Source organism: Falco cherrug, chromosome 1, assembly GCF_023634085.1.
Source record: "Falco cherrug isolate bFalChe1 chromosome 1, bFalChe1.pri, whole genome shotgun sequence".
NCBI lineage: Eukaryota > Metazoa > Chordata > Aves > Falconiformes > Falconidae > Falco > Falco cherrug.
The window spans coordinates 115,609,662-115,619,869 of NC_073697.1; the positions used below are offsets into that span (position 1 = coordinate 115,609,662).

At 41.8% G+C, this 10,208-nt stretch overlaps 1 protein-coding gene across 1 annotated transcript; it reads left to right on the forward strand.

Annotated features, from left to right (window-relative positions):
* Positions 1-2,192: 2,192 nt before the first annotated feature.
* Positions 2,193-10,135, forward strand: FN3KRP (fructosamine 3 kinase related protein). Its single transcript, XM_055722609.1, has 6 exons — positions 2,193-2,366; positions 4,850-5,001; positions 6,424-6,515; positions 7,013-7,095; positions 7,507-7,629; positions 8,350-10,135. Exons 1-6 carry the CDS (start codon positions 2,226-2,228, stop codon positions 8,686-8,688), a joined length of 930 nt encoding a protein of 309 aa, XP_055578584.1. The 5' UTR covers positions 2,193-2,225; the 3' UTR covers positions 8,689-10,135.
* Positions 10,136-10,208: the final 73 nt, after the last annotated feature.

Consider the following 10,208-nt stretch of genomic DNA (forward strand, 5'->3'; position numbering starts at 1 on the left):
CATAAATAAGTAAATTGGACACAATAGGAATCTTCCAAGAGTTGCAGAAGTGTCATTAATAAAAATGTGGGTTTTGAATCCTTCCTAATCTCACAGTTCTCTAAAAACTACAAAATGAGAAAGCAAATCTCCTTGATCTCAGAATGGACATTACTCCTTTTCTTTCTGAATAAGAAACCGGGTTCAAAGAAAAACTCACAGCATTATTTTCCATAGCACCTGCTGCTCATTCCTAGACTGCAAATGGAGGATTAAACTCTCCCTCAGCATAATCCCAATCATTCTTTATCAACCATTGCAGACATCTGAATCCAGTGATACTAATCTATCCCTGGTTCTCAATAAGCCACAGATTTTTGGGGTTTAGCCTATCACTGTCACATCCACAAGTTATAACTCCCTCTACAGCCAACACTATTAAGTGAAATCCCCGCTCGGCTACACAAAAAGGCAAGCTAATACATACCATCCAATCAACCTTCTGCAAGTAAGATTTAGCATGCTCATGACATCTTTTGAGTGACTAAAAGCCCAAGCTGCAGCTATCATCTGTCAGTGCAGGATTTTTCAGACTGACACTGAATGTATGCTTCTAAAAAGTACCGATTCTGTTACAAATCTGCTATGCAAATACTCTTGGTACAGGCACTAAATCATACAAATCTGAGATGGGAAATTTCCTGCCCACAAAATGTGTAGCTCATTGGCTCCTGACAGTACATTCCCATCGAGTGCTTTCCAAGGAAGTAAATACATCACACACACACACACAAGGATTGTGCAGCACAGAAGTCTAATATATTGCACAAGTTGCGGAACTGGTGCAAACGCAGCACACTAATGATTTTTCCAGGCTCTGTAGAAATGGTCAGATACAACAGCCTAGCAAAAGTACTCATGGTGAGTCTGCCTGGATTGCTGTAGCCAGAAATCCTGCCAAATTAAAAAAAAAATGTTTCTACATGAATAAAATCCAGATTACTAATAAATAAATACAAATGTAAAACTGTATGGAAACTCTTGAAAAGGTACACAGACTTCTGAAAATAAAAAAACTTCAGTCCTTTCACCACTTGCTATTTTGCTGTTGCACAGGAATTATTGGAGGACCCTGAACTATAATCCTCCTGCACCAAACCTCAAACTGAAAATTTCCAAAGCAAACTCCAGTTTGAAGGTACGTATCGATAACTCTAGATTAATCCTACCTGCTGTTTGTGTGAACTACTATATAAAAGCAGATATATATCCGTAGGTGTCACTCAGGCAGCACAGTAATGCTTGTAAACACCCCAGGCGAGGCAGATGACAGTGAACAGGCAGCAGCGGGGGATAACAGGAGCTGGAGCAGAGATTACAACCAGCGGGACCACACAGCGTAAGGGAATAGTAGAGAATGAAAGTACACAATCTTGCACTAAAAAACAAAAGAATAAAAGACCAGCAGGAACTTTTACCAGCTTCTACACTTAGGAAATTGTATTTAAAATAAGAAGTTACTTGCTGAAGAAATAACCAGTTCTAATGGGAAAGAACGTATTTGCTTCAGACCTACGCTGGCCAGCATCCAATTATAGCAAGCTGCTCTTGTTATTGTTGAAGAACGGAATGAATTTGAGCATGGACCTTTGTAATGGCCAGAAAGCACATTAAATCCAAATATTTTAAAACTGTCCACTGCCTTTGTTACATATATTGCCCTACTGGAACATCTTTTCCTTGACGTGCATCCTCTGGATGTACAGTAGGAAAGAATTCAACACACGCCCAAGGGAAATGACTTCAAACAAAGCGGATTTTCGGGCTCTCTGCAGTAAAAACACGTCCCCGGAGCGCGGGGACTACGTCGCACCGTTCCCGAGCCGGGGGTCCCTCCCGGGGGCGGCGCGGGGCCCCCTCCCCCCGCCGGGCCGCAGCCGCGCCGCGCCGCTCCGCCGAGGCGCTGAGGCGAGGCCAGGCCCAGCAGCCCAGCGCCCCGCTCCTCTCTGTGAGAAGCCATTTTACGCTTCTCTCCCTCAGCCAGGATAGAGCAGCGCCTTCCCGGTCCCTCCCCAGCGGCCAGGACCAAGCCGTCATCCACGGCCAGCCCTGCCGCCCGCTGTACCGGGGGCTGCGCCCCAGCCGCCCGGTGGCCTCCCCGCCTCTGGCGGCGCCATTTCGGCAGAGCCTCCCGGCCGCGGCCCTGGCGGCGCAGGCGCAGTGCGGCACCGGCGGCGGCGGGCAGCATGGAGGACGCGCTGAGGGGAGCTCTGGGCACCGCCGTGCTCCGGCCGACGGGGCACTCGGGGGGCGGCTGCATCAGCCAGGGCCAGAGCTACGACACGGACCGCGGCCGGGTGTACGTGAAGAGCAACTCCAAGGCGGAGGTGTGGGGGGGCAGGGGCTGAGGGGGTGCGTGTGGCGGGCCCGGGGCGGCCGGCAGCGGTGAGGGCGGTCGCGCTGAGGAGACGCGCGGTAGGCTGGCCTCGGCCGGCCTCAGCCTCTTGATGGAGGACGGTTTGCCGGCTGGGCTCGGTAAAATGTGGGCCGCCGGTGTCAGGGAGGCGGCTTCGGTCGGCAGCTCCTGCCCTGTGGGCGCCTGGCTGGCGGCTGCTGCGGCCGGGGCCTGCGCTGCGGGCCGGGTGCCCGGGGTGGGGTGGGGGTGGGTGCCCAGGGCTGGGGCTGGGCACTGGGACGGGCAGCAGCGTTTCTGGTGGCATGCTGGAGGCGGTATCGGTGCTGTGTGTCCAGTGCTGTGGCATGCTGTTGTCACCTGTGGCTGGGGTAAGGGTGGTGTGACGTGGCTGCGTATGCTGTGAAAGCATCTGGAGCAACCTGGGAGGTATAAAATTATCCGCTGAGGGTGTGCATCTTTCGTTGTTGTAACAAAACTAGTAATTCCCTGCACATAAGAAGGAGCTTTTCTCAATAAATTATATTTTTCCACAATCGTTGTTCCAAGATTTTCAGCTTTGTTCTTTCAATACCTGGTACCAGCTACTGCAGAAGGTAGTTGCCTGCATCTGGTAGTGACAAGTATAATGCAGGGTACCTGTATGGCATCCTTATTGACAAAAGGAAAGATCAGATAAGAATTACTTCAAAGGTACTCTACGCCTGTGCCTGTACAGTAGCTTCACTGGAAGAACAAAAGTCAAAACTTGTATTTGCCTTTAACAGGAAACGAATGTTTTTGAAAGCACATATGCAGCTCTAACCATTCTAAATTTCTTTACTCTTTATGTACGTATCAGGGAGCTGGATGGATGCACTGACGTGGTAACATGGGAAAATATGAGAGGGTTATCCTGCGTTACATTAGGCTGGAAATAGTTTGAATTGATAGGAATATAGCCCTTCTGCTTAGGCCTTTGTTAATTGTGTATTTAGGTATACAGTCCAGTTAGCTACAAGGTAGGGCTTGAAAAAAAACATCTGCATAGATTTTTCTATTCAGTAATCATTTCATTTTCTATGCTTTTGCCTGTGTGTATGTTCTGAGTGTTGATTAAAGCAAACTTTGCCAAACTGTATTATAATGCTGTGCTGTGTGTGCAGCGGTGGGTACATATCAGCAGTTTCTTTAGAAAAACAAAGTTCTTTGGAAAACACTGTGGGTTTTACTCTATTAAAGTTAACAGCTGACTCTAACCTAGTATGATGGTTTAGATAGAGATACAGCATTTACTGATTTCCTCTGAACAAAGCTAACTCATGTTTCTGTAATTCAGCAGTTCTTCATTCTTAATCTCCTCTAGGCTTTGGAATTATTAGTCTGTTGCAAATTGTCCTTTGGCTGTGTTTCATATATCAATACTAAAGGGCTTGTATTCTGTTTTATTCATTATTTCTTTGCTTTGGCTTTTAGCAAATACTGTAGATTTCCCACATACTCTTTTCCTGCAATCTCTGCCTAAATCTTCTGGAGTAGCATTTCTTTGTGTGTTTAGTGATGTCAGTGGAGCAACTCAAGAGAATAGGTTTTACTTTGTGTGGATAGCAGTTGCAGAAATAGGTCTTAAATTCAGAATGTCTTCAAAGCAAATTCAGTAGGTAGTGGCTTGGGTTCTGAGGATTTCTGTGTGCAAGTGCAGTAAGGGGCATTTGGTTGCTGTCATTGATATTTTGATGGGGTTTTTCCCCCTCTGTCCTCAAGAAGCAAAAGAAATAAGCCAGGAAAAATAATTCTGTGACTGCAGATTGGACTGTTTTGAAGATCAGCTATATTCCTCAGCAGTCTGTGTCAGGAAAGTCATGAAGACTGTGAATGTCATCACCGTTCTTCTATTCTCTCAACTGATGATGTATATTGCCCATAGCTTTCTAGATATTTGCAGCATAATTTCTTCACTGAAAGGGTGGTCAGGCACTGGAACAGGCTTCCCAGGGAGATGGTGGAGTCACCATCCCTGGAGGTGTTTAAAAAACACATAGATGCAGTGCTTAGGGACATGGTTTAGTGATGGCCTTGGCAGCGCAGGGTTAACAGTTGGACTTGATGATCTCAAAGGCCTCTTACAACTGAAGTGATTCTGTGATAATCCATTAATAACATACTGCTTACATTTTATATGTTTGCAGTTTGTACTCCTTCAGTTATAAACACGCTTTCTAAGTTATTTTTATGACTACAGAGAATGCTAGAACCTAAGTCACTTCCATGAAGTCAGTTTGTGAAGTGAAATTTCTGTAATTGTAAAATTACTGTCAAGTCTGGTGGTGTGGATTTATCTGTATCTTGTGCATGCAGTAACCACTTGCTTCAAGCTTTTTATTTAACAATTACAGACTTGATTGGTTTTGTAAAAGAGCTTTGTTTACCTGTGACTGATATTCATAGAGACTAATGCTTTCCTTTAACATTTGGCAGGCCAGAAGAATGTTTGAGGGAGAAATGGCAAGTTTGGAAGCCATCTTGAAAACGCAAACAATAAAAGTGCCTAAACCCATCAAAGTTATAGACGTGCCTGGGGGCAGTACTCTGTTTGTGATGGAACATTTGGAAATGAGAGGCTTAAACAGGTAAAATATGGTATTATCTTTGCATCCTTTAACCAGAAATTTGGACTGTTACGACAGTCAAGTTACTTGTTTTCAGAGGGGAAACCTGTATATTTTTTTTTTAAAAAAGCAATTCAAGATACATTTGGGAAATTACACAGCAGAGAACTGTATGAAATACTTCATAATATTTCACCTAGCAAATTGGTCATACACCACAAAGTGAGTGTGGTTTTTGTTTAGTTTTGGGTTTGTTTCGATTTCTTTGTTTAGGTTTTTGTTTGTTTGCTTGTTTTGTGTGTGTGTGTGGTTTTTTTTTTGGTAATTCGTGATTTTTACAGTAATGAAAATGACCTACCTGATCGCCTGTTTCATGTACTTGCCTTTGGTATAAGAACCAATGTTTAAAATGGGTTGTGATGAGTATGCAGAGGCACTTCCCCAAGACAGTTTCAGATTTTTGGTCCTTCTTTGTGGCACACATGTTTGAGTAAATTAAAATATGGTGCATACTTTTGTCTGATTCCGTTAGGAGAGTGGGCATGACCAATTTCTTATCCCACTCTCAGAAATTCTGCAGCCAGCATAAAGTCTTAGCCCTCATCCTGCTTATCCAGAGAGTTTCTAATTCATTAAGAGCCCTCAGTGAGCTCCAAGAGAAAGAGCAGAAATCCTGTTGTGTTTGGGCTGATTGAGATGAAAAGTGTGCAAATGCAACCTCTGGCGTACAGAATTCAGGGAATAGCTACAATCTGTGTTAACAGGAACAAAATGAAGAAATAACTTTTCCTTAAATGACAGTACCTTCAGAACAGGGAAAGATGTGAGGTCAAAGATGGGGAAAGGAACATACTTTTGTTAACGTGTGAGGCAACTGGTGGTTAGAGTTGTTTGTGATTACTGTAAGACTTTCTGAACTATGTAGGGGATAAGCTTTTGTTAAAAATACATAAAAAAGACATGCTTGACTTCCATCTTCTAGGCCTTTTAGAGAGGAGAAGCTGAAGACTGAGAGACAGAGGTATGAAGAAGAGGATGAACCTTGTGTAGCTTTAATTCCCAAAGACAGTTTGCCAAAAAAAACGCCCCATAGCATCTTGCACATGCTTTTCATACAGATTATCTTACTGAAAGCTCATATAGAAGTGATGCCACACAGAAATTAGAACTGATAGTTTCTCATTGTTATTAAACTTAAAATTGCTGCTCACTTTCACTATTAATAGTGTTGTCGGAAGCAACTTTGTAAGTACATTTTGTTATATGTTAATGTGTAATCTTTGTAGGAAGAGGAGGTGTTTATAACCAGAGTATTTTGCACATGTACTTTGTTAGAGATGCAGAACTTGTTTTACTTGATAAATCTTTTCAAATAACTCCTGGAATATTAAGAACTGGATTCATTCATGTGTCAGTGTTGCTAAGAGTACTTTTGTTTCTTAGACATTCAGCAAAGCTTGGAACACAACTGGCTGATCTCCACCTTCATAACCAACAACTTGGAGAGAAGCTGAAGAAAGAGGAGAGCACAGTTGGTACGGTACACAGCTGTTAGCAAATTTAACCTAGTTAATGATCTAAAAAGTAGTTGAAATAGCTTTTGTTACTTCAGGATAAGTTTGTTGTCTTACACTAAAGATGTTATGAAAACAGATTTGAATGAAACACCCAGGCAGGGGTCTGGTTTTTTTTTTTTGCTTTTGTTTGCTTTATTTGGATCTCTGCAAGAAAAACATTTCAGTTTGGGACCCTTGCAATCCCACACCACAGTTTTTGCAAGGATGATGGTATCAGAGGAGATAGACTGCCTCACAATACGATTATGAAGATTATAATACAGCTGCTTTACATCAAGCTTTAAACTTAAAAACCAACAGCAACAACTGTTATAACAAAAAAAGTATTAAGGTGCAATTTTTTTTATTCTCGGTAGAAGCAGCACTGTACCCTTGCATAGTTTTTAAGGCCCATTTGCATTGTAGATACCTAGAATCTTGTCATTAGTATTGGATTTTTGTCTTTGGTTTGAAAGGTAAAGGTCAAGGGCAAATGGAAGTCCAGTTTGTGGATCAGTTTGGCTTTCATACAGTTACCTGCTGTGGCTATCTTCCACAGGTAGGTTGTACTTCATCGAACTGATAGAATTTTAAGTTTACCTTATTTTCCCTTCAGTGACACAAAGGGCCAAAATTATCATAATGGAAATGGATGTATTGCTGTGGAGTCATAAAAAGTAAAAACATTGTTCAGCTGCTGAGGAAAGTAGTGCTTTGGACAGCACTTACAGGTAGCTGCATTGGACATTCATATCTCTGATTCATAGTTTCTTGGGTTTTATCACTAAGACAAAATTATTTACTCCCCTGATTTAATATTTTAAGATAACATTCTGTTAAATGGTAGCATTTACCGTTCTGGATGGTACCAGTACAAAGGCTGTATAATCCTCCAGAGCTTTATTTGAAAAAGAAGAAAATCTGTCTTTTGTGTGGTGTAGAACTAACATCTGCAGTCCTGTCCCTTCAGGTGAATGACTGGCAGAATGACTGGGTGACTTTCTTCGCCAAACAGAGAATCCAGCCTCAGATGGACATGATCGAAAAGAATTCAGGAGACAGGGAAGCAAGAGAACTTTGGGCACAACTTCAGGTAGGAGGAATTCTCTCAGTTCTCGTTATAGTGATAGCTAGGTATCAGTTGTTTAGATTTCCTTTTTATAAAATGAAATTCCTGTTTGTTGGTAAAGAGACCCCAGCTTTTAGGGATTAAAAATGCACATTATTGTAAGTGATAATGGCTTTTGCCACGTTACCCTCTGCTGATATTCCAAAGTGAATGTGTGCCAAATAGTACTTCCCCTTACTGTTTAGGAAATGCTAGATCGAGTTCACATTTCTCATTCCATGTAACATGTTCATGGTGAGAGATGTATATAAGCAGAAATGGATGTAAGTACATCATTATTCATTTAAGGTTTGCATCTAATTAAGTGACTGCAGTGTTAGCTATTTGTAGAAATCTCTTCAAGGCTGGTGGGAGATCCCTGAGCCTTCTGTGATGACATGGGTGGTGGCTGTTGTTATTAAAGCAGGTCGATATTGCAGCACCAAGTGCGGTTTTAAATTTTTTTTTATTGTTGAAAACATTGGATAACTATTCTTCAGCTGCTGGCTTTTATGAAAAATAGAAATCTTCTTGGTTTTGTCAGCACCTCTGTTGACTAGGTCCTCCTGTACTGTTGCAAGTCATGGGTTGGTTTTTAACTGACTTTTAAGTTTCAATTCATATTCTGTATGTGTGCAGATAAAAGTCTACAATCATTCAACTTAAAATGTAGTACTTACACATCTTGCTTTTTTCCCCCTGCAGCTGAAGATACCCAGTTTGTTCTGTGACGTAGAAATTGTTCCTGCTCTCCTGCATGGGGATCTCTGGGGAGGAAATGTAGCTGAGGATGATTCTGGGCCAGTCATCTTTGACCCGGCTTCTTTCTACGGCCATTCAGAGTATGAGCTTGCAATAGCTGGGATGTTTGGTGGCTTCAGCAGTTCTTTTTACTCTGCTTATCATAGTAAAATTCCAAAAGCTGCAGGGTTTGAGAAACGCCTGAAGCTTTATCAGCTCTTTCATTACATGAACCATTGGAACCATTTTGGTACAGGGTACAGAGGGTCGTCTTTAAACATTATGAGAAACCTTATAAAGTGACTTGCTGCTTAAGCAGAATACTTCCTATGTTGCTTGCAAACCCCCACACTGGGTAGTGCAACTACAGGAGTAGTAATTTTTTTTAAAAAAGCTACTAGACCCTTGACCTTGTTGCACGGTTAAAGACCTAGAATCAGTGAGTCCTGCTGAATATCAAGTGTAACAGTGTCATCCGTTTTTAGGATAGTTGGGAATAACTTTGTGAGGGAAATCGCTAAGGAAGGAGTTTATTCAGTTGCACAAAAGATCTGTCAGTGCCAAGAAAGCATTGTGTACTTGAGACTAGGTGAGGTAATACAAATCAAACACTGAGGAGATGGCTAGAAAGCTGCTTATTGCCTTTTGCTGCCCCCCCTGACCTTTATGATAGATTGCTTAGACTCTTTAAGCTCTCCATGGCCAGTTATGTGCATGAGAACAATGTTAACAGGGTATTTTGAAAGTCAACAAGAAAATTATGTAATAGAAACTGAAAAATGATTTGGACTTGCTATTCATTATGCTAATGTGATTCTGTTGGACTGAGACTGCTTCCTGTTCTGTCAGAAAGCTGTGTGAAAATGCTTATAATTTTTCTGGCATGTGCATTTTGGTGCCTCATGGCATTCTTGTGTGCTGTTCTGTGCTTGCTGTTCATTGGGCTCTTACCTACAGCAATTTTGTTTTCACCAGAACTAGCACTCTCTTCTTTTTTTTGATTATGCTTTTGTCCAATAGTGTGCATTCTTAAAGATCTTTTCAGGTAGGACACTTCATGTGTACACAGCCTGTGAAGATGTACTCTCTCACTAATACAAACAGATGTACTTTCTGACTGTTGTCATTGCCCACAGGATAATGCCGTCTGGTCGTGGTACAGGCTTCACATAAATTTTCTGTAGATTTAGACTACAGGTGCCATAAACTAACACTTTTTGTTCAGTCCCCACTATTGTGCACTTTGTAGTTCTTTGGATAAGAGACAGGAAACCAAAGGAAGTTAAAATGCAACTCACAAAACAGTGGCTCTACACCACTGTCAGAATTTCTTTGAGGATAGCTTTTACAGGCTATTTCTTGTACCTGCAAGATGGTAATACTAAAATTCTACTCTTTTTGATGTAGGCTGGTAATGATATTTCAGTGCAAGCGTACCAGGTAGGTGAGAGGGGTGCATGATTCCTAACATGCATTTTGAGTGTTTGGGAATGACTTTAATGAACTAAAACTGTTTTTCACTGGGTATTGGCTGATTACTAAGGGGTTTTTAGTTGCTGGTTTTGCAGTTACTTGTACAAATTGGAAGCAAGTTTAGAGAAGACTATCACTTGATATAACTTTCTTTCCTTAATTCTACTTCTCTTCTCACTGGCTGTTTAACTTTTTCTACAAAAAGTTTTAAAGCCTTGCTTGGTAGAATAGCTATTACTTTTACCTTGTTGCTTAAATAAAGAAGTTTTCCAGTTGATTATTGTCGTCTCTATTTTCTGAATTAAAACCTTACGGCTTGTGTTCATTCTTGGGGAGCTGCTTGCTCTAAC

What these genes read in the sequence shown, in the direction of transcription:
- FN3KRP (XM_055722609.1), top strand. Translation starts at nt 2,226, where the DNA reads ATGGAGGACGCGCTGAGGGGAGCTCTGGGCACCGCCGTGCTCCGGCCG. An exon ending in GAAAGAGGAGAGCACAGTTG is followed by an intron (nt 6,516 to 7,012) that starts GTACGGTACACA and finishes TTGGTTTGAAAG; the next exon opens with GTAAAGGTCAAGGGCAAATG. An exon ending in GCTGTGGCTATCTTCCACAG is followed by an intron (nt 7,096 to 7,506) that starts GTAGGTTGTACT and finishes CTGTCCCTTCAG; the next exon opens with GTGAATGACTGGCAGAATGA.